The 25,762-nt window shown below is 41.0% G+C and overlaps 1 protein-coding gene across 1 annotated transcript in view; it reads right to left on the bottom strand.

Annotated features, from left to right (window-relative positions):
- The window catches only part of COG5 (component of oligomeric golgi complex 5), a 1,306,288-nt gene that overhangs the window by 571,262 nt on the left and 709,264 nt on the right, over nt 1–25,762 (bottom strand). The window contains exon 12 of the mRNA XM_069229832.1: nt 17,001–17,082. Coding sequence (XP_069085933.1) covers nt 17,001–17,082 — 82 coding nt within the window. The remainder of the gene's footprint in view (nt 1–17,000; nt 17,083–25,762) is intronic.

Genomic DNA, 25,762 nt, shown 5'->3' with positions numbered 1-25,762 from the left:
GGAACTGTGAAAAAGAATAGCTGCAAGTGCGAAAGCCGATAGTGAAATCTGGAAGGTTCCTGAAGCGGTTGTGTTACCCTACCTATAGTAAATAGACAAATTTGTTTTCTTTAGGTTTTGAAGAAGTGCTCACGATTAATTTTTGCATTTTAGTTTGAGTGTATTGAGCTTAAGAGGACAAGCCGCAAGGCTTTGTCAGCCGCTGTGTGTGACATCATTTTTGTACCGCGCTCGGATAGGTTGGTTAGCGAGAAGGGTCACGCACGGATTGGTGGGCAATCGTGTCGTGCTATTGGATGAGAAGGTTGTCAAAGAGGATTGTAGTCACTTCCCGATTATTGTTGTTGAATAAGATATTGTGGAAAATTAGATTTTCCAAAGCTTTTAAAAGTGCTGTTAGAGGAGATCAGTATATTCCAGCAAGAGAAGGAGAAATTTGTCTGCCAGAAGGTTCCCCGGCATATATCGTAATTGAGGAGAAGGGTACTGTAGCATGTCTGTGGTTAAAACACTAGATCAAGATCACAAAAAAGGAAGATTGTTTAGCTTTTCCTGAAAATGGTACATTTAATTCGAGGATTTTGGAGAATTTGAGACAGACGATGTATGGTCTGAAACTCCTCAGAGACCAGATCATTTCCAAGCATTAGTGATCTGGGAGCTAGTAGCTAGACAGCAACAGCCTTTGAAATTTGAAAGGAGAATGTGAAGGACAGAAAAGTCACTAGCGGAGACTAGATGGTACAGTGAACAGAGACAGTGGAGACTAGGTACTTTACAAGGTGTTCGATGGTTTCCAGCATTGACAAAAGACAATGAAAATGAGTTGAATAGGTTTTCAAAGAAGACTAAAAAGAGTTCTTCAGTAGTCGAAGAGCAGACATCAAGAGAGCCTAGAAGGGTTTTGTTCAATGGTGATGAATCGGACGGTGATTAATTTTTTACACAGATTTTCAGACATCGTCCACCACCATATGTGGCTCAAGACGGTTCTGCTACTAGTAGTATAGTCCCACTGCACACCAATATCAGCTGTAGTACTACAGATTTCAGTTCATAGTGATCATAATACAACTGAGAGTTCTATACAGGTTAATCCTAACCTGAATCAGAGTTCACTAGAACAGAGTTCACAGAGCTCAGGTCAGAATAGTTATCTTGGGCAAGTACCAATGCAGAGTTGCTGTAATTAATCAATAGACAATGGACAGCTCCAGAGATAAATATTCCTGAGATTTATCCAGATGTTCCGATTGTGAAAACAACAACTAATTTAGTGCTATCTTTGAGTCAGAATCCACAAGAGCGGAGATTGATTCAGAAAGAGCCTACTCCGATATTGTTACCACAGGTACAGAATATGGAAATAATGCAGCCTCAGAATGTAGAAACCAGAAGTCCGGATGCAATTTCAGTACCAATTACGTTTGGTCCACCTATGCCTTTATATGTCCAGGGCAACAGAGGTGTAGTGAATCAAGGAGTTCAAAGTCAGAATGGAAACACTGGGGTTATGTCATCTATGGGACAAACCCTAAACATGTCAAGGTCTTTAATAGATCTGTCTCCTTTAAGAAATTCTGAAATAATTCTATCATGCAGTGGCCAGGAGAGGAGATTATCGACTCAACGAAGTGTAAGTCCAATGCAACAGCAGATACCGAGTGTTCAGCCTGATAAGGTTTCATTGAAGGGTCTGACTGCGCAGGAAATAACAAAATGGTTAGAAGATCTGAGTGTTTCAAAAACTCCAGAGAATCAAAATAAGGGAGATGAAGTTATAAACAAAACAAGATTATCAATCAAAGCAGGTGAACTTCTTGAAGGGGACTATGGGAATAAATAGACTTGAATCATGTACTGAGATACTTGTGTAAGCTAATTACAGAGGGAGCAGCTGAAGTACATTAGCAATGACAGGAATTAGCAGATAATACAAAATATATCTTACAAAAATGAAGAACCTGAAAACAAGTTACAGATTACATTTTGATGCTGAATATTTTGAACACATGAGGTCTGCAGGGATGAAAACACACTTTAGGGAATTACTTGAGAGAGTACAAACTTGGAAAGCATTGGAAAAATGGGAAGGTAGATGGGTCAAGAAAAGGGAAAGGCCAAAGAAAGATCTAGATACTCCTCTTGTAGATATAACACAGACAAGAGAACTAGTGAAGATGTTGCAGATGAGAGAAACTCCAGGAGGGAATTTTGTACATGTACCTTGTAACAGGAGTAATATGTTAAGTTTTGCAAATGATTACCCCAGGTTGAGAGAGAAACCAGTGGAATGGTATCAGCAGACAGACAGGTTTGTGAAACTTGTGAAATGGCTGTGGAAGGACCTGAATACCCTCTTTGATATTGTTGTTCCAGCAGATTTGTGGACTGAGTGTTAAAGGAGTGTAGATTGACCTACAAGTGAACTGCAAAGAGTTCTCAAAACAGGTGAACCATTTCCTGAGGTAATGAAATATTACTATAAGGTCATTGAGTTCCTGAAGATGAGAATTTTGCCGAACAATATTGATTGGCAAAGTATAGATAGAAAAGCACTGGAAAGGAAAGAGTCAATTCAAGTGTACTATGAAAGGTTGTTAAAAGCGTTTAAACATTACAGTGGTACGGAAACAACTGAGCCGAAAGACATGATTCATTTTGTGTTCAGGTTTGTTGAAGGATTGAAACCAGAGATTGGCCAGATGATTAAGAGTCATTTAATATGTTGGCAAGCTAAACCGATTGATGAGGTGTTACAGTATGCGAAATACTGTAGTGACGAGGATGAATTGAAGCAGAGAAAGTTGAAGGAGAAAGCGATGGTGATGCAAAGTAAAGCTGCACAGACAGGGATTCAGGGGAATTTTCGGCAGCAGCCACATGGTAATGGTATGTTTCAGAATCAAGGCAGAGGTAGAGGATATGGTGGAATGACACTTCCGGTTGTTAATTGAAATTCTGTGACGATGCAAGGAGAGCAGCAGGGAAAAAGAATCTTACCTTAGCATGTTTGCGGAGCAATTGGACATTGGAAACGGCAGCGCCCAGTTTTGAATCAGAGGGCTGTTGTTCAACAGACAAATGGTATCAATACCTTTCAGAGCATGAGAGGACCAAGAATGAGAGGCCAAATTCAGAATTTCCAGAATGATGTAAATCCGATGCACGGTGTTAAACCGTTACAGCCAATGCAAATTGTTCAACCGCAGGTACAAGTACAAATGCCCCAGGTACAGCAGTTACAGCCACAAGTGAAGATAGTGCCTACATAACAAATTCAAATACCTAAGCAATTACAGGTGCTGCAGAGTCCTATGGATCAGAAATAGGTGATGCTTTCTCAGGTGGTCAGAAATCAAACCAGAGTGACAATACAGTGAATTTCCTTTACATGGTGAGGATGAAATAAATGATGTATGGCTGACAGATAGTTCAGATGAGGAGGAGTATGCAATGGCTACATCATTGGAAGTGGATCACAAAGGTCCTTATGTGAAGGGAAGGGGGCATGGTCACAAAGTTTCTTTTCTGGTTGATACTGGAGCTACGCGCTCAACAGTGAGATCTGTAGAGGTTCCAAATTTACCTCTGTCAGGGAGGACAGTTTAGATTGTGGAAGTTGAAAACAAACATTTAATAAACCCTATTACAGAGCCAGTTATTGTTAAAATTGGAAATTTTAAGGGTTTACATAAGTTTGTGGTTTGTGACTCAAGTCCTGTGTCACTCCTGGGTAGAGATCTGTTGTGCAAAACAAGATGCTCAATTACTTGTACAGATGAGGGACCTGAGATTCAGACATATATTGATGATGAAGATTTGACACTTACTGTCAACAATGAAACGGGGTCTGGGGCGTTTCCTTTGATTAGTTTTGATGAGTTACAGCATGGGTACTCACAAACTTTTTCTCGGGGGACAAAATTACAGTATGGTTTGCGGCCGAGGGCTGCACTGAAGTGACAGCGGGGGGGGCTTAGAGGGGGAAAAACCACCCCACCCCCTTTTTCAAAACATTGCTAAACAATGCAGTAACACACACAGCGCCATCTGCTCTCACCCCTACCCCAGTAACACACACAGCGCCATCTGCTCTCACCCCTACCCCAGTAACACACACAGCGCCATCTGCACACAGCGCCATCTGCTCTCACACCTACCCCAGTAACACACACAGCGCCATCTGCTCTCACCCCTACCCCAGTAACACACACAGCGCCATACACACACAGCACCATCTGCTCTCACCCCTACCCCAGTAACACACACAGCGCCATCTGCTCTCACCCATACCCCAGTAACACACACAGCGCCATCTGCTCTCACCCCTACCCCAGTAACACACACAGCGCCATACACACACAGCGCCATCTGCTCTCACCCACCCCTACCCCAGTAACACACACAGCGCCATCTGCACACAGCGCCATCTGCTCTCACCCACCCCTACCCCAGTGACACACATAGCACCATCTGCACACAGCGCCATCTGCTCTCACCCCTACCCCAGTAACACACACAGCGCCATCTGCACACAGCGCCATCTGCTCTCACCCCTACCCCAGTAACACACACACAGCGCACACACACAGCGCCATCTGCTCTCACCCCTACCCCAGTAACACACACAGCGCCATCTGCACACAGCGCCATCTGCTCTCACCCCTACCCCAGTAACACACACACACAGCGCACACACACAGCACCATCTGCTCTCACTCCTACCCCAGTAACACACACACGCACGCACACACACAGCGCAATCTGCTCTCACCCCTACCCCAGTAACACACACACTACATTAAAAACAAATAAATACATAACCAAAGAGACTTACCTGACTCAAAGCACTGTAAAGATGCCACAAATGTAGAAAGACAGGCAGGCAGGCAGGCGTGCAGCAGACGTGGAGCCGGTGACAGGAAGCAGACGACAAAGCCCTGTAAAAGTTAGCTGCAAGCGCTGACTTTTATGGGGCTTTGGCTTCCAGGATCGTCACGGAAACGCCATAAATAATGGCCGCCGTACATAAACATAGAGGAGGGCCGCAGGAGCATGTGCAAAGAAGCAACTGTTGCGCATGCTCCAGCGGCCCTCTTCTATGTTTACATACTGCGGCCATTATCATATGGCGTTTGTTGTATGTCTCCGCGGGCCGCCAAGGTAGGTCCGTGGGGCCGCTGGTGGCCCGCGGGCCGTACTTTGAGTAACGTCGAGCTAGGGCTTGCAGAAACACCTTTGATTAATTTTTTTCCAGTTTTTTAAATTAAAGATCTTCTGGATGATTTGCAGAAGACTGTTATGTCTAGATTTTGGGATCTTTCAGGAAAGGATATTGTGTTGAGCAAAGGAGTAGAACCAGTCAGAGTTGCAGTGAAGCCGAATATGGTGTTCCCTCAGACTCAACAATATCCGATGACAATTGAGGCAATCGAAGGTGTAAGACCTTTGATAGAACAGTTTGTGGAGAAAGGAATCTTGAAGGAGGTGTTGAGGGGAAACGTCCCGAACAACTAGGTCCTAAACAACTACTTGCCTAAACCACTACTGCTAAACAACTAAAAAGTCTCTACAACAAAGTACTGAACAACTACTGTCTAAACAACGATCATGCCTGAATAACGATTGCCTGAACAACGAATTTTAAGGTAAGTTTGTCTTTGGTTTATTAGTTGCTTAGAATTGATATATATATATATATATATATATATATACACATATATATATATATATATATATATCAATTCTATAAATTCTAAACAACTAAAAGCCCAGAAGCTTCAGAACTCGTAGAGCAGATGAATGGAACTCTAAAGTCCAGACTTGCAAATATGTGTGCATTCACAAACTTGAAATGGCCAGATTCTTCACTGTTTGTTTTAATGTCAATGAGAAGTACTCCAGACAGGAAGACAGGATTGTCGCCCCATGAGATCCTCATGGTTAGAGCCATCAGACTACCAGCAGTACCTGCAAATGCTCCAGTAAATGTTACATATGACATGGTGTTAGATTACTGCAAAGGCCTCGCTGATGTGGTTCAATCTTTTTTTAATCAAATGGAAGCAACCACACTTCAACAATCTCAAGGCCACGAACACAACCTGAAAGCTGGTGACTGGGTCGTCATTCGTAAGCAAGTGAGGAAGTCATGCTTAGAGACAAGGTGGAAAGGACCCTACCAGGTGATATTAATAAGGACGACAGCTGTAAAGTGTGCAAGGCTACCGAACTGGGTGCATGCAAGCCACACTCTGAAGGTAAACAATCCAACAGAGCAAAAGGAAGAGCTGTTGAGATTACCTGCAGCTAAGCGTATTCCAGGGCAGGAGAGAGCAAAAGAGGACCTGGAGGTTGTACCTGGAAGCGTTCCCATTGATTAACCTACTCCTGTGTCAGACAAAGTGGAGAAAATCCTGGAGGAAGAAGGTGAATCATCCACGAATGGACTAGTAAAAGAACTGGTCCAAGGAGAACAGGAGAGAGTACCGGTAGAGAGAAACACTGCTCAGAGGAGGGTGTCCTAAGAAGCAGGTGGTCTGACGAACCAGACTGAATAAGTGACTGACCCCAATGGAAAGGGAATCGAGACAGAGCCAAGCCCAGAGGGTTTGACTCCTCCTGAGCCGGTTGCAGGAACGTCAAAGGAGAAGAGTTTGAGTTTGATTCCGAAAAGTGTGTTAACAAGAAGGCCTTTGAAAGGTGATAACTGGCCAGAGAAGAGCTCAGAAGCAGTGAAGATAAATGTGGTTCCACCAATTCAAGAGGAAAATGAGCTAAACGAAGGAAAAGATCTCAGTGAAGAAGAAGAGGTAGTAGTCAAAGAGTGAAAAGAAAGAGTTGCAAATTGGAAATATTCTGGTCCGGAATGGGCATATGTAACTACAAGTGAATGGCAAGAAGAGTTTTTGAATTTTTGTTTTGATAGAGACATTCCAAGTTTATATTTTGGTACGTGGACAGAAAGGGAAAACCTGACGTATGGTTTCTTTTGCAGGAATGATGAGAGTTTGTGGTGTTTTCCTGCTTTTCTGAAGTTAATTGGGGTATCAATGGCCCGCATCTCTTTGGCACTTTTAACTTGACTTCCAGTGAATATTTGGAGTCAGATCACGGCAGAGGCGTCACCGCTTTAGTTTTAGCGGTGAAACATGTCCTTTTAACTCCTCTAAGCACATATACATATATAATAATATTTAAAAAACCTTTTTCTTTTTTGTGCATTCTGATTACTATTTTTCTTTTGAGAGCGCCTTATTTTCAGTCCTTCATTATGAGTGAAACTCGCCAGAAGCGATTGGAAGCTGCGAAAGATTTATTTGATGAAAATGTTGATATCACCGAAAGTGGCTTGGAGGTTTCAACTGTTGGGGGTGAAACGCTGGCCAGGACAATTAAACAACAATTGACTTCTTATGAAAAATTAATGAAAAAGGAAATAAGTAAAAGCTGGGAAGTAATTTCTCTGGAGAATTACCTTGAAGTAGGTAGGGTACCAAGGGGCCTGAGGATTCTTATCACCCCTACATATCAGAATCCAAACCCCAAACTGTTAGAGGACTAGTGAAATTAATGGCAGAGACCTGTAAATCCATGTTAAAGTTATTGGTCAAATATGCTTCCCTAGATTTAGAACAGGTGACTGAAGAATTGATTAAAATGAAGGAAATTTTGGATAAACATCCAGAACAAGAACTTATAAAGAACTTTTTGTCTTTGATGGACAAGAGGTTGGAAAAATATGAAGAGGAGATTAAAGAGAGAAAGAAACAAAGGTTTTTGCGAGATAAGCAAGATTATGCCTAAGGGAGAATTTTGACTTTTGGACGGAGATTTGATGAGGCTATTAAACAATATAAACAAATTGGCTCTTTGAGGCAACAGGAATTGGTTACATCGGAATCTAGTTCTGACAATTATTCTTCAGACTATGATGAAACTCAGGCAATATCCGGTAAAGACTCTGCTCCCTTTACCTCATTAGAAGAGTATTGTTTTTTTACAGAGAAACCAGACTGGTCTGGGCCGGCCACCAAGAGGAAAAGGAGAAAACAGCGCAGGAGAACAAGGACACGTAGAGGCAATTGGAAGTGTCAAAGGTGTGACAGCATGTTTATGAGGCAAACCAAGAAGAAATGATAGGGGAAGTTTCCCAAACTGTTATAAATTTGTCTGAACATCAGTTAAGTCCGGCTGAACGTTCCCTTTTGGAATTGAGTTTATCATGTTGCCCCACTGCTGATTTTGATTTTTGTCGGACTAGGATTGACCTATTTCTGTTTGTACGTAAATTGAGACTTAGGAAGTTATTTTTACAGCAAGAGAACAAGAAAGGTCTTGTAGATTCAAGTATGATTTCACCCACTACCATTGCTGTGACCCCTGAATTAACATTGAGTGATGTGGATGGCCTATTGGCCTTGGCTAGTTTAGCAGAAATTTATATTTCTGGTATGAGTGAACCTGAATTTCTTGAGTTTATAGATGTAGAATTGGGTAGACCGGAGTTTACACATTTTAAGCCAAAATCTAGGTTCAATCCGTCTACTACTTATGATTCTATTGATACTTTTCATGAAGTTGTCATTTGAGATTTGTCTCAAATGTGGCACACTATTAAAAAGAGGGACAGTGAGTTAAACCTCAATCATGAGCAAAGAACAGCTTTGAAGAGTCTCATTGATGATCATAATATTGTGATTAAACTCTGAGACAAAGGGGGTAATGTTGTTCTTTGGGATGTGAATCAATATTGTAGTGAAGCAGAAAGACAACTTAAGAATACAAGGGACTATGAGATAACAACTGTGCTTAATTATAATCGATCGATTGACCAGTATCATAGTAAATTGTTTGATTGGAGGGACAGAGGGTTGCTTAATACAGATGAATATCTGTTTATTTTGGTTAAAAAGCCGACTGCACCATGTTTTTATATGTTACCAAAAATTCATAAGAATTCTCATCATCCTCCTGGGCGACCCATAATTTCTGCAAATGGCAGTCTTTTGGAATGTACATCCGTTTATTTGGTTTTCTTCCTTCTACCATATGTTTTGGCTTTACCTTCCTATTGCAGGGAAACCATGGATTTTATTTCTAAAATTGAGGGTATTCCTTGGGAGTCACATTTTTTGTTGGTTTCCTTAGATGCGGAATCCTTATATACTTGTACCCCCTGCCCCAAAGATTCCCCTGCCAGCAACCATCCTGGGTGTAGATATTTTTTTCGTGATAGACCACTCAGTAAATATGACCATTCCATGATGTTATTAGATATGTTGGATTTTTGCTTGAATAATAATTTCTTTTTATTCAAGAATACTTGGTACTGTCAGTTGGTCGGGACTGCGATGGGAAGTTGCTTTGCCCCTAGTTACGCTGCAATTTTTATGGGCTGGTGGGAGGCCACCTGGGTTTGAGTTGAGGAAAATGAGAAATGGACCAGATATATATCAATGTGGACACGATACATTGATGATCTTTTTTGATCTGGGAGGGGCTGCGCCAGGATTTGGAGGAATTTTTGGATCATATTTCCCAGAATACCTTTAATTTAAGATTTACTCGAAAAATACATCCAACAAGGATGGAATTTTTGGATGTTTTGTTGGAAATTGTTGATAATAAATTATAGACAATGCTATATCGTAAAGACACAGCAGGCAACAGTATTTTGCATGCAACCAGCCAACATCCCACTAATCTGAAAAATAGCATTCCTTACTGTGAATTACTCAGAGTCAGAAGGAATTGCAGCACTCTGGAATTATACAAAGAAGAGGAGAGTAGGGTGATTAGGAGACTACAAGCGAGAGGTTATCCAAATAAGGTATTACATATGGCTAGTGAGAAGGTTACTAATATTAATAGGCAAACATTATTGGTGAAGACTGAAAAGAAATATAATTCCATCCCTGAAATGAGGATGATTACGAATTATAATATGGCTAGTGCAATGGTCAGGAGGATAGTAATGAGACATTGGCATCTGGTGAAACATGATCCCATAATAGGGAAAACATTGTCTCCCTGTCCTCAATTTACGTATCGTAAGGCTAAATCTTTGCAAGACACCCTGGTTCAAAGCTATCTACGACAGCAAGAGAATAAAAACTTTGGTTGGTTCAATCAGCAGAGGGGTTTCTACAAACGCGGAAGATGTGAAGCATGTAAAAATAGTGAAACTGTCAAGATGTATAAAACAGCTTTTGGTGAGACTAAAAGAATCAACAAAGCTATTTCATGTGTCTCAGATCACTGCATTTATGTATTACAATGCCCCAGTGGCTTACAGTATGTTGGCAGCACTATTTGCCCTGTTAAAAAGAGGATCTTGGAACATTACAGGGCTATTAAGAATTATGACACCTCATATCCTGTGGCGAGACATTGGTCTAAGATGCATAAGAGAGATGCTGATTGTTTAGTATACTTTGGTATTGATAGGATTGAGAGGCATGTACGTGGAGGGGACAGGGAGAGACTCCTTAAGAACAAGGAATCGGAATACATCATTCTTATTGGGTCGAAGACCCCGGGGGGGCCTCAATGAGGATGAGGAACTTTCTGTGCATGTTGGATAAATGTGAAAATTGATTAATGGTAATGTGCATTTTATCCTTCCCTATTCTCTTCTTTCAGGCTCTCATGTATTGATTATAACTTGTGACATTTAGATACCAGCATAACATATTTCTTGTAGTTATGATTGGTTTCTCATTTTTTGATATTTTCTATTTATATTATGAGCATCACCCTTAAATTGTTTCGATATCACTTACAAATTGTTATTTTGTTCTTGAATCTCCAATTGTGTGATATTGATTGTGGTATATGAGTAGGAGTGAAAAGAATTATTTGGTTTAAAAATATGGGTGATTTTGCCTTAATTTTTGTGAATATTTTATTCAAAATGGTTTTATTTATTCTGATTCCCTTGATGTTATAATGCAAATTTTTCTATTCCATAGTATTTTATTTGTGTTTATTAACAAGGGGTATTTAAGTATGGCTGGGAAAGTGTGCAGGTTTTTTCAATTTGGCCATGATGAAGACACTTTTGTGTTGAAACGCGTTGCCATCTCAGGAGTATATATATTATTTTCTTCCTATATCAGTTTGCTTTTTGGAACAATATAATCTTTTGTTCAAATAAAGCCTATGTTTGAGGAAGTGGACATGTTGGGTGCGACTTTTTTCTGCTTTTTAATAAAGTGGCAGAAATCTTTTTTGCATATATATACACACACACACATATATGGAGAATCTATACAGATCTATACTGATATTTTACCCAAGTGGCAGTAGTTAGGTCTGCGTTTTCATAGGAAGAAGTTTTTTTTTTGGTTTGCTTGTAACTTTGGAGCTGTTTGAGGACTCTTCATGAATCTTTTCCAAAAAATATTTGTCCACCTCAGCTCCTTCCCGGAATTTTTTTGGGTGATGCGTTAAGCATTTTCCATAGACACTTTTTTAGCCAGCACTACCTCAACAACTGCTGTACAGAATTACACCAAATTTTTCAAGAAGTTAGATCTTGGTCCAAAAAGCACGCCTTTTGTGATGGTTTTATGTTTTTTTAAAATGATATTTCCCAACTATTGCAACCTTTGCTTTACAGTGAATAATATATATATATATATATATATATATATATACACACACACACACACACACACACACATATGTTCAACAGTTATGTTGCAGTGATATTAATGATGTCATAAAACATGGTCATAAGTGATGTAATATTAGCATGCATGCCAAGGGGGCGAGTTACAGCTACTTTTGGGGGCGAGTTGTAGATATTTGAGATAACTAACTGGTAAATTTCAGTGGCTTTGTTTGTTTAAAAAGGTAAGTTTTAACTGACATTTTCATTTAACAATAGTGTCATTGTAAACTTATCTTTTTTCACCCACACTACACATGGCCTTCAGCTGTGCGTGGAGTGAGGTTGGATGCAGTTTGTGGCCTGTGGCCAGGCCCTGCATCCTACCCACAGGCAGCCAACCCCAAGCCACAGAAGCCCTTCATCCATCAACAGCATGGGGTTGGACGCAGGGCCTGGCAACAACCAACCCCAAGGGGCTGTGGGAGAATCTCTAGGGTACCCCCTGCCCCAAAGATTCCCCTGCCAGCAACCATCCTGGGTGTCAGTGAGAATTCTGGCATGTGGCCCCTCGCCTCAAGCCTTTACAGGCCCAAAAACCTCAACCCCAGGGCTGTATTATTTTTTATGTGGGGGCCCTCCACAATTCTTTCGGGCATCAGGAACCCCATTCCACATGACTGTTTAGTTTAATTCAGGGTAGGGGGCGTGCATCACCCTCCCCTGGCCTTTAGGGGCCCATATACCCCATCCCCTGGGGGCCATATTTTTTATTAGGGGAGGGGGGACCTGGCCCTCCCTCCTCAAACCACTACGGGGCCCCAGGTACCCAAGCCCACAGGGCGTTAATATTTTGAAGTGGAGGAGGATGTGCAGCCCCTTCCCAAGCCAGTAGTGGCCCAAGGGACCCCATCCACCAGCCTTGGATTGATGCCTCCATACCGATGCTCGGCACACACAAAAAACTATGTTAGGTGTGACGGGGGAGCCCCAGGGCCCACACATCCCTGCCGGTTCCCTGCATGCACTAATCCTCTGTGCTTTGCGAGCCAGCATTTCTCCAGCACAGCAGGAACAGTCATTTTTTCATGCTCCTGCTGGGCAGTAGCAATGGGAGTTTCATGCTCGCACTCTTGCGGGCAGGGTAACATATGTCTGCTCCCACCCGGTGGGAGCATTTTTAAAGCTTCCGCTGGGTAGGAGCACAGATTTGTTTCCCTGTCCACACTCTTGCTAGCAGGAAATCTACTGTGTCTCGGAGTGGACTCCCCAAGACAAATGAGCGAATAAACCCTGGCAGATGGGGTCCTCACAGGCTTTCAAAGCTCTGGTGGAGGAGCCATGAATCACTTACTAGAATTTCAGTTCAGCCCCAGGGGATGGGTCCCTGGGGCCGACTGAGGCTTGGGGGGGGGGGGGGAGGGCTGCATGCCCACCCACCCTTTATTTTAAATTTTCCTAGGGGACAGTGTCCTTAGGGCCTTTTCAGGCTAGGGGAGTAGGGCCACATGCACCACTCCCCTAGATATTTTTTTGCCCTGCACCCTCACCCTGGCCTACCCAGGGGTTATTTCTTTTTTTAGTATCTTAGGGTGCACTCTTTAAAAAAAAAAAAACAAAAAAAAAAAAATCGCTATGGGTTTGCAGATCCTCAACAAACTTTCTGCAAAATGGAAAAAAACATTTTTGGCCCAAGTGGTGGTTCCTCTGAAACACTCTCACCAGGCCAACGGGGTCAGGCTATCCCAACCATACTCCATTATACTTTAATAAAAAAAGAAATGCTAGCTTTTTTCTTGGACCCAGGTCTGAGTTCTGAGTCCTAAAATGGCTGCTGCCAAATCATTGCTGATGTGGTGGCAACTAATCAGATCTCAACCTCAGATCTATCGGTTCTGCAGACTCTTCGCAGCATCAAATATACAATCTATTTGAGCATTAATTGCTCAAAAACTACTGAATGTATTTACAACAAATCACAGAAAGCACACTCACTGGATCAAGATCAACCTTTCTGCCAAACTTGGTGCAAATACGCTCAGTGTTTTTTTGCGGTATCGCTGTTCAATTATCTTAAGGAAAAATGAACTGGAAAACTTGTTTTGATATCCCTCCTTTTTCTTGGCCCCCCCCAGTTGAGGGATCACCCCAAAACTTTCCGGGGAGGAGCTGAGGTCAATGAGACTTTTTCCTGGAACATTTTGTTAAGATTTATCAAACTGAGCTGAAGCTTTTAGGAAAACAAAAATTACTTTTCCTAAGGAAATGGAGACTTAACTAAATATGTTGCCAGTTGTCCCTGGGTAGTTGTATCTAATTAAATGAAAAGCTAGCTGTTTTGGTCAATATTACAGGGAGTGCAGAATTATTAGGCAAGTTGTATTTTTGAGGATTAATTTTATTATTGAACAACAACCATGTTCTCAATGAACCCAAAAAACTCATTAATATCAAAGCTGAATATTTTTGGAAGTAGTTTTTAGTTTGTTTTTAGTTTTAGCTATGTTAGGGGGATATCTGTGTGTGCAGGTGACTATTACTGTGCATAATTATTAGGCAACTTAACAAAAAAAAATATATACCCATTTCAATTATTTATCATTACCAGTGAAACCAATATAACATCTCAACATTCACAAATATACATTTCTGACATTCAAAAACAAAACAAAAACAAATCAGTGACCAATATAGCCACCTTTCTTTGCAAGGACACTCAAAAGCCTGCCATCCATGGATTCTGTCAGTGTTTTGATCTGTTCACCATCAACATTGCGTGCAGCAGCAACCACAGCCTCCCAGACACTGTTCAGAGAGGTGTACTGTTTTCCCTCCTTGTAAATCTCACATTTGATGATGGACCACAGGTTCTCAATGGGGTTCAGATCAGGTGAACAAGGAGGCCATGTCATTAGATTTCCTTCTTTTATACCCTTTCTTGCCAGCCACGCTGTGGAGTACTTGGACGCGTGTGATGGAGCATTGTCCTGCATGAAAACCATGTTTTTCTTGAAGGATGCAGACTTATTCCTGTACCACTGCTTGAAGAAGGTGTCTTCCAGGAACTGGCAGTAGGACTGGGAGTTGAGCTTGACTCCATCCTCAACCTGAAAAGGCCCCACAAGCTCATCTTTGATGATACCAGCCCAAACCAGTACTCCACCTCCACTTTGCTGGCGTCTGAGTCGGACTGGAGCTCTCTGCCCTTTACCAATCCAGCCACGGGCCCATCCATCTGGCCCATCAAGACTCACTCTCATTTCATCAGTCCATAAAACCTTAGAAAAATCAGTCTTGAGATATTTCTTGGCCCAGTCTTGACGTTTCAGCTTGTGTGTCTTGTTCAGTGGTGGTCGTCTTTCAGCCTTTCTTACCTTGGCCATGTCTCTGAGTATTACACACCTTGTGCTTTTGGGCACTCCAGTGATGTTGCAGCTCTGAAATATGGCCAAACTAGTGGCAAGTGGCATCGTGGCAGCTGCACGCTTGACTTTTCTCAGTTCATGGGCAGTTATTTTGCGCCTTGGTTTTTCCACACGCTTCTTGCGACCCTGTTGACTATTTTGAATGAAACGCTTGATTGTTCGATGATCACGCTTCAGAAGCTTTGCAATTTTAAGAGTGCTGCATCCCTCTGCAAGATATCTCACTATTTTTGACTTTTCTGAGCCTGTCAAGTCCTTCTTTTGACCCATTTTGCCAAAGGAAAGGAAGTTGCCTAATAATTATGCACACCTGATATAGGGTGTCGATGTTATTAGACCACACCCCTTCTCATTACAGAGATGCACATCACCTAATATGCTTAATTGGTAGTAGGCTTTCGAGCCTATACAGCTTGGAGTAAGACAACATGCATAAAGAGGATGATGTGGTCAAAATACTCATTTGCCTAATAATTCTGCACTCCCTGTATATATACTACATAGAAAAGCAATGTTATTGCAAAAGATGTTTTTGAAAGTAATTTTTGCAAAAGATCCTTTGGGAAAACCCACAAATCATCTTCAAAGATTATGACCAGAGCCTTGAATCTGCCCAACATAAAAGACATGTTAGTTTTGTGGCTTGCAATGCTTGAATCCACTTAAGGGTGTATGTTTTTTAAGCCAAAGCTTTGAACTAACACTTTGGGGAAGCCATTCAATTTAATCAGAAAACAGAGAGAACTAAAACAGGAGTAAAAGTGAGGAAATGCTAGATGAAAGATTAGAAAATGAATGATTAATAACTTTTATACATATTTGAGTATAAATGCTAAAAAGTCCGTACTGTTAACTAATTTTTGTATGAGACGGCTAGTCCCTAGATGGCAAATGGGGACTATTTAAAAAGACTCAAGTTTTTTTTCCCTACAAGGCAGTAGGATAGTTCTGAGGGAAGTTCATTATAAATCGTTGCTCAAGAGAAAGGCTGTGCAAAACCTGGGGTGGTTTAAAATATGGGTATCTCGAGGTAGATAACTGGCCAGCTCCTTGGCTATTTAAACTTGACTGTAAGTTTAATTTTTTATGCTTAGTATTGTAGCCAGTTATTGTGGGCATCCATACAGATAAGAAGACTATGGGCCTCATTTCGAGTTTGATGGTCCTACTGCGGGACTGCTAAACTCACAGGGAGGATGCCACTGCCATGGTGGTGAAGTCCCCACCGTGCGTATTACAATGTTCCTGTTTAGGACTCCTATATCGCAGCAGTGATGCTGCCATCCAGCACCCTTTGAATGTACACTGTCTGCAAAGCACACAGTTCGCATTCCGATGGTGCTGGATACTGGGGGCCCTGCTATGGCGATGCCATAAGCATGGACAGCGCAGGGGCCCTCGTGGGGTCCCTGCCATGAAAAGGCTGGTGGAAAGTGGGGATGTAATCAGCCAGGTGGTGCTGAATTTGGCACTGCAATGGCTGGTTACAAGCCTGACCACTGTCATCCTGTTGGGATCTATGATCCTGGCGGGTACGGCGGTCTTCAGGCCAGTCCGGCCTCCAAGACTGTAATTAGGCGGTCCGACAGCCACAGCTGCGGAGGTCTGGTCACCTCCACCAGGCTGTTAGTCCTAGGATAGCCAGCCTCGTAATGAAGCCATATGTTTTGATTGGATTTTGGAATCAAGGAGCCACAAATACTGTGGTGAGTGCCTGAAAATGGCAAACGCACTGATATACAACAATTCACTGATCAGGACACTCTCCAACTGCGCCAATAAGAAAAAAGTGTTTACTGGTGTGCGGAATAAAATCCTCTCCTATGAGTAGCTTCAAATCATAGAGCATTGTAAGTATGAACCAATTTAATTATCATCTTAATCGGCTAAAAGCACTTAACCTTCTAAGAGCGGTAACATTTTGAAGTAAACATTTAAATGAAAAATATAAGACTGACCTTGCGTTGCCTTCTGAAAATGAGTTGAGAGGATCTGTGTGACTGCATTCCAAAAGCCATAAAGAATATCTGACTGGCCCTCCTAAGAGATAAAACAACTGCTGTAAACACCATTGCCAAAAAAGGTGAAGCCAAATCTTTTTACATACTGTAGAGTAGGCTGCAGAAATAAGTCAAATACAATCACATACAAAAATAAAACCTTACTTATTAAGTAATGCAGGTATTCTTAGTTCCTGTCCTTCCTGTTGTACAACCTGTTGGGACACTATGCCCCAGGCTACCTCTCTTTCTCGACTGTAGTGTTTGAAAATGGCTTCTTACATGTCTCTCTACATCTACCTCTCCCTCACACCACAGTCTCTGATCCCCTCACCTCCACATTAGCAGTGGCGGCTCCTCCGTTAAGGCAGAGGAGCTTCGACCCACTGCTCTCTTATCAGTGAAAACATGACAAATGATAATAACACAGGTCTTAGGATGGACAAACTGACATGCACACTTGGATCTATCCACCTGAGCTGTGATGCACAGCTGGGTGGAGCCCAAGCACAGGCTCCCAGGCCCTAAATGAGCATCAACACGGCATGCTCAGGCCAATCACAGCACTGCTTGCACGCAGGTAAATAGTATTGCCAGCATAAGAGCAGCATCTGGATTAGCGTAGGGAACTGGGAGCCCTGCTTAGACTACCAGGAGTCGAGAGAAGAGATGCAGAAGAGCACCGGTGGCCAGCAGGTGTTTTGTTATTTATTTTTGTATTGTTCAACCCCGCGCTGCTCCCCTCTTTCCCTGCACTGCCCGACCACTATTGTTTCACATTGGCCGCAACTGCACTTCAGGTTCACCATTCTTTTTGCCATATTAATGAATAATAGAACAATCCTTCTAACAGGGTTGATTGGACATGTGTTCTGAAGGTAAGAAAACGTAAACCAAGATTACTGAGTCACATGAAACTATTCAGTTATACTCCTTCACAACACTATTGAATGTTCCTAAAATGCAGGGACTTGGTACATAAAAAGTAAATTGTGAAAGCACACCCAGAACTAAGATTGATAAATAAAGGTTGCTCTTGTCTTGGAGTTACAATACTATATTCTATCTTGCCAACCTAAAACGTCATTGCCAGACTCCAAGACTTCACAGCCAGGCAGCAAGACTTTGTCTCAACTTTCATAAGCAAAACCACACCAGACCCACCCTTAATGCAATCCAATGGCTCCTGCTGATACAGGACTGAATTCAAGGGGGCTGGTCCTCCGTCCCAAGGGGGCATTCTGTGGAAAAGGTTCAGCACAGCTACAAGAACTGACACTTCATTAGACCCAAATAATGCCCATCGCTCAATATCCACCCATCGGATCACCCAATGGTCATTGAACAAGATGAAACAGGGAGGAAGATCAGCAGGCATACAAGGAAGTAAACTCTGGAATGAATGAGTTTAAATCACAACTCAATGTAATTCAGGAAACATTTGAAAACTTAACTATTTAAACTTCTTGTTATTGAACTCAACAGAGAACAGACATCACAATCAACAAAATTCAGACACAGTTAACTACTCATTCATCTGCACTCTAAAGCCCTGCAATAATAATGCTCCCTGCCACATCTACCAAGCACTCTAGTGCAACCAAAATGAGATGCAAAGCACCTTATAAAACATTCTTATAGTTCAAAGAAATGACTTGCTGAAAAGGAAAGTATCATGCTTGCGACAAGTGTCTAGGGAATAATGATTGTAGAGATGTAAATGTTTTGAAAGGACCCGGTGCAAGACTAGATTTTGTTTAATAGGCCACGAAGTGTTCAGGGACAGGTCCTTAGAGGACCTGACCACAAGGACGCACAAGCGGTAATTTGTCTGGTAATAATAGATCTGAATACACTTATCAGAGTCTTATCCTAAAAAGTCCAGTTACTTCCAAATACATTTTTAAGGCTCTTGCCACATCATAATTATAAAAAATTTCATATGCATAAGGCATTGGCAAGAATAAGAAAGAAGATATAAGATAACATTTCAATAACCTATACTAAAGAAACTAAAAACATTCAAGAAGAAGAACTGTCTTGGAAACAAATATGTGGCAGAAAAGGCCTGAAACTTAACCACCTCCTGAAGAATGATAACATGAAAGGTTATCTTCAATACTAGGTGGTCAGGGTAACAGTATGCTATAGAGTAAAATGGTTTATGCTCAAAAGAGATTTCGCTGAGCTACAGGTTCACTAAATGAGGGTTTTGGGGCCTTTATTCCATAAAGCAGCATTTGATTATTTCACTCTTCTAATAATGGCACAGATTTGTGGGTGTTGTCTAATATTCCTGTTTCTGTTAAACAGGTCATTTTGGCAAGGGTTTAGACGTGTGATTTTTATTGAAAGCCCTAGATCAGTACTAGATCAAGTCTGGCTGGTCCAAGCATTCCTTGTGCCACGGATTACCTGACAGTTGATTTTGGAACATTTAAGTGAGATTAAGGGACCTTCTCAAAGAACCATGATTTTCATTTGTGCACAAACGTGTTCGATGGCACTAATATTTCTTTGTTGCATTCTACCTTTCCAGTCAGCTGTTACCCATCTCCACACATCCATTAGCCATGGCACGCATTCCCAACACATATATGCACCCAATGCTGTTCTACTCTTAGGACAGTGGTCACTAATGTCCGAGTTTATCTTCTCCATAATCAAAGGAGCCATATATACCCCATGAATGTATCTATAATGGAACTGTTTAAATCTCACATTCATTGGCCTGCAAAATGTGTATACTCTACAATACCATACCTCTTCTGAGGGTTCTCCTATATATTTCACTCGCGGTGGCGGTCCGGTGCTTAGACTGCTAGGGAACCGCCAGCTTGGATCCTGGCGGTTTGAAGGTGGCGGAGATCCTAATCCACCGGTGCAGCGTTGCAAGCAGCGCTGCTCTGGGGATTACAACCTTGTTCTCCACCAGCCTTTTCATGGCAGTAACATCGCCATGAAAAGGCTAGTGGAGAACAGGTGCAGGGCCTCCCCCCCGCCCAGCACCCTCATAATGTTCTGTCTGCTTTGCAGACAATGAACATTGGGAGGGTGCTGGTGCAGCCTGCAGGCTACAGCATTTCCGCAGCCTTGATTACGAGCCGGAGAAAATGCTGTAGCCTGTTTCCGCTATGCTGGCAGACAGAAACCTTAGTTTCCGCCCGCCGGCCTAGGGGAAAACTTAATGGGGTCGATGGGGAGGTAGCCTGTGTGGCGGCAACCTCCCCTCCGGAAGTTCGGCGGATGGTAAAAACCATCCGCCGAACTCGTAATGATCCCCCTAGTCATGTATGTTTGTATGGCTGTGGTCCATATGGGACGCTGTGGTACATACATATATTTATGACTCATTTATTTGCTTGGCTTCTTCCACGCCTCTTAGAGAGTTTTTGTGTGCTGGCAAAAATATTTGATCAGGCTTTTGAGAACTAACACTGATGTATGTAATTATTCTGCTCCGTTACACTCTACATCAGTTGTATCACTGGTTTCCATGGTTTTAACAAACCCATGGGTTCTACATAGTAGAACCAGGTTGCATAATAATATTGTCAAAACTCTGGCACTTATATACAGCTGTACAATCTAATTTTCTATATGTTTGAAATAAGTAGCCAGACCTGGCATTGGCATATATTTAATATGTAACGTAACCTGAGAACTAAGATAATTTTGCCAAGAGTGATATGACCTATCAGAGACATCAAAAATTTCAGTCCATCACCCCAATCGATTTCTTGGTTTTCACAAACCATTGTTTCCACAGTGGTATTATATATTTCTGATTTTGTGCCCTACAGGCATCACTAATTATTTCAATCGTATATTCTGAACCACAAACTGTGACCTAGTTATTTAGGTAGAATCTAAATCCCTAGTGGGTATAAGATCGTTTTGGATTGGGGCAACTTGAGCCCAGAAGACTGCCCAATAGCAGTAATCACGTGGAACATGATAAGAAACAATATTGCTGGATTCCACGTCTATAGCACGTTGTCAGCATACACTGAAATCATATGAATTGTGCCCCCGATAAACTCCCCATCCCTATCATGTCTGCGCCTCATTAAGTGTCTCACTGGTTCCAAGGTGATAGGGATCATCCCTGTATTGTTCTTCATTGCATGTCACATGAGTTCAACTTAACTGTTAGTTTTCACTGCTATTTTGTACATGAAATAAACACATCTCTCTTTCTGAATAATTCATTTAATGCAAACTAACTTTCCAACACCCTGCTTAACAAGCTCCTAGCTTTCCATATTTCGGAAAAGTCAAACTCAACTTTAGATGTCCCATCAGTGCACCATCGCTATGGATTTAAACACAGTTAAAATAAATGCTTGCTTACTTACTAAACACTCTGCTGAACTTTCAGCATTAATAACTGATCACGATGTTGATCTGTTATTTGTCAATGAAACCTGGCTAAAATCTTTGACCATTTTAGAATTTTGCAAGCTCATTATTCTTGCACCCATGTACCCTATGGATAAGCGCGGTTGTGGTGGCCTTATTGTTTTCAAAAGAATATTGCTTTTCATGTATTTCCCTCACTAACAAATTCAGAAGTGCTTTCTATCACAATTACTCTTTCTGATTACCAATCCCTCTCTCGTACTCTACTTTATTGTGCTCCAATCAAGACTTTTCTTCTGAACCTTAACGAAATAAAAGCTCTCAATTCTTCACATCAACCTGGTTATTCTACAGCAACTTTAAGATTAATTCTTACTAAACATGAAGCTAATCATACGGCCCAACGTTTGAGCGTCATTCACACCTACTCCTTTTTACAATTTGTGCAACACCATACACAGGAGGCAGGCCACATTTTAGATTTACAAATCGGTATTAAAGAGTGCATGTCTGTCAATGTATTTTCTTCTGGTTGATCTGACCATTTTATTATTACATTCAAAATAAAAAAATTCTAAAAATCAAAAGTCCCGTTTCATAAAGAGTTCTCTGCTACAGACTGGAATTAAATGGCACCAAAATGTAGTTGGCCCTTAGTGCGACTTCACCAGTACTTCAACGACACAACTCAATACGATGGCCAAATATGAATCCTGTTGCAGTACTTTACCGTCTGCCATTAACTACTTGACCCCTAGTGGGTTAATACTTATTAAAACAAATGCTAAAATATCCCCTTAGTTTAACAATGAAATTCAAACGTTATTAAGTCAAGCAAACAAGTAGAATGTCTCTAGAGACACTCATATAATTGGAATATCCTGTTTGATGTTTAGACCAATACTAACCAATAAAAATCTCACTGAAAGGAAACAGCCCTCAGTGTAAACATATAAATACTGATAAACACTGGAAAAACCACAAACTAAAATTACATTCAAGGGACAAAAAGTGAAAGAGAAAGGGTCATTTTTATTTCTTCCTAAAGGGACTGGCACAATGTAACTTTATTACACAAGGTAGCAATAAGAAAGACTGGTCTAAGATTCTTCTGCTCGAGGTTTGTCATTTAGGGATGCCACAAAAGATTGTTTTTTCTTCCTTTGTTTTTTTCCAGTTGTGCGTGTCTGGAAAAAAAGGTGCAGAGTATAGAGGCATGTTTAGGTCTTATCTAATTATTTCTAACACCCTAGAGAATTAGGGAATATCAAAATCATACTTGATCTTTTGGCAGTGTGTAATACTTTCACTGATTTGTGAAATGGCTGGCTCCTAAGATTTTTTGCCAATGTGTACTATCACACTTACCCAAAGATGCAAAATGAGTGAAACCCTTTGATACATCAGACTTTTCTAAGAAGTCAGTATTGTTAGCAGGTCAACTGCCAAACATGGAAAGATACAAGTGTGGGGGTTTTAAGGGGAATTGGCACTCACAAACACCCAATCCTTAAAGTCTCTCTTGATCCAAATCTCCAAGAAGGCAGTGCACTTAAAGGGGGGGAAAACACCCACAATCCCCAAATTTGAACAATAGAAGACTGTCAAAAATAAGAAGTCTACATTTAAGGCACAGGTCTGTAAGCATTTCCAAGACATTATTCACTGATGTTGTGGATAGTCCATATATAAAGTAATGTTAATTCATGAGATGACACTTAAGCTCCAGATCCAAACTCCAATTGGCTCGATTCAATTCGGCCTATCACAAATTGAAACTCCAGTCCTTCAGTGCAGTCGATTTTAATTGGTTTCAAATCAGCTGCAGATCAGCCTGCCAACTGCCAAACATGCCATGTTTTATACTAGACCCAGCCCAAATTTTAACTATGCCGATGTAAATGGTGTAATTTCGATAATTTTGCAAAACCTAATTTACTTGAAATTACCAAGATTATGCCTTATCATCACATTGTTTAATTTCAGGGAGAAATTTTAATGCAAGATGTACCATTCAGATAGTTTTTGAATGCATGGTGCATCTACAGTGCGTTTTGTACTCAAGCTGAGCAGATTATTTATGAGGACGAAGCTACAAATCTGAATGCAAGTGACAGTTCCTTTAATGTGGGTTGTCAAACATTTCAGGTAGATTTTTTTTATACCCATGCAGATGTTCAGGTAATTTTTTATCACAAATCTTCTGAAAATGAGCAACTGGAAATCAACTGAAAATTAAAATTTTGAGTGGAATTTTTACCGTAACCGGCCTTTCAGGTCTTTTTTGAGTGTGAGATGCTGTTTTGTAATATTACGCTATAGCAAATGACAAGAGTTGTGCACACCTCTACTATAAACATCCAATACCAGGTGTAGTGGTAGGTACCTGTGAAAAGCATATTGTCTCCATGTACATGGAGTAGTTTTGGAAACATGATACAACTTTCCATTTACCAACAAACTTCATATCTGCACCATGTGCCATTGTTATGTGTGATACCTTCAGCTAATCCTGGCTTTATACATTCCTGCAGTTCACTGCTGGGGTTTTGAGCCAATAATTACAATGTATATTATTGGTATATTAACAGTCAGGACTCACTAAATGTGAGACACATGCCATGCGGACACTTGGCTGTTATGAATGTCCACGCAACAGCAGTACACTCTTAATGTAGGCAGGCAAAGAGTTCAAAAAAGCAGTGGTGAGTATGCTTAAAAGCACCAACTTCCAGGTGCTTTGGAATGCAGGACTACAAATTAATCTGGTATAATTCAAAACATTAAAGTTTCATTAGGTACTATGCTTTTGGAAGGTTGACACCCCTACAATGTCATAATATTCAGTAAGGAGTAGATTAATGACCCCCAGCTGATTCTATGAATTGGTTTATTAAGACATTTGAAAACATCACTCTTACTTTTTAAATCTATTAATAGTCCTTTAAACCAAACCGAAAGTGAGTGTGAGAGATAAGTAGAGGGTAATGCGATGTGAGTGAGATTGCAATCCACAGACTTTCTAGACTTAAAACAGTCTAAAATAATTCCATTAGACACACTGCCAATGGAAGACATTACATATCATGCATTACATCTCCTTTAAATTAAATATGTGTGTTATAACAATCGCTGCATAAAATATAACCCATTTTGGAAACACTAGAAACAAAGTTTGTGTCTATTGTGAGGGGCAGGAAGCTGAATAAACAAATATAAGCACTGATTTCAAATAAATTGGACATTACTGAGAAAACACCATTGAAATCCACAAAAAAATAAACACTGCATGGCCTACCTATCTATAATATTGACCAAGACAATAAAAAAAAAAGACTGACCTATTCTATAAGCATGTGATTAAGACTGCAAGAAGTCATTAGTGTCCAACTAGAATTTCCATGCCAGGAAGCAAACAAAAAGTGTATTTTAAAATGTATCAAATAACTTGCTCCTGTGTGCTTATCAACAAATTATTCTCCTTACTGGCAATGTTTCTGCAATGAATTGTTCAGAAAAGAGCTTGCTTGTGTTAGAGATGATATACCAGAAAGGTTCTTGGGACAATCTCTCTTTTAACTGGTATTTGCCTGAGGTGTGTCTGACTTTTCGGCTTCAACTGATAATGCAATGTAGTTCGGAATCTATAGGCATCAATCCTGCTTATATCTCAAAGAAAGGGGTGAGAGGTAATTTACGCTAAACCCTTTTGCTGCTAACATAGGCAAACACAAATGGAAAAGGTTTCCCTATACAGAGATCTCTCTGGGAAATGCAGGGCCCTCACCACATCAAGATGTGGCATGCTTCATCATCAGGCTTCCCACAGCCTGGACCCAAATGAGTCTATGGTGGGCTCTACCACACAAGGTAACTTGGTAACTAAAATAGAGGCCCGATTGCCTGCCTTAGGAACCATTTCAATGCAATAAGTGTAGTACCTGTAAGTTCATCAACATTAATGGCAAAACACACTTACAAGTTAAGTTTTCCAACTGCAACATAAAAAGTTTTTTTAATGCATTCAGTGCCCATGCGGGCAACAGACTATTCAACAGGTGAAATTCAGAATACTACAACATATGCCATGCATAAGATGTGCAGTGGCCAGTGCCCCCTTAGCAGAACACTTTCAAAAATACAATCACACTGAAAATGACATGCAATGGACAGTTTCGTACGTTTTGCAAAAAAAAGTTCAAAGGCACCTCTTCCACTACCATGATGACTAAAATAGAGGCTTGAATGATTGAGAAATACAGTACAGCCACAAATGGTCTTAATGACCTAGGCGAAATGTGGGCCTTGATTTAACGTATGTATCTGTAATTGACATCTGATCTTATGAAGCATTGACG

Source organism: Pleurodeles waltl, chromosome 4_1, assembly GCF_031143425.1.
Source record: "Pleurodeles waltl isolate 20211129_DDA chromosome 4_1, aPleWal1.hap1.20221129, whole genome shotgun sequence".
NCBI lineage: Eukaryota > Metazoa > Chordata > Amphibia > Caudata > Salamandridae > Pleurodeles > Pleurodeles waltl.
Note: the sequence above shows the minus strand (reverse complement) of the source record. Positions and strands in the feature narration are given on the sequence as shown.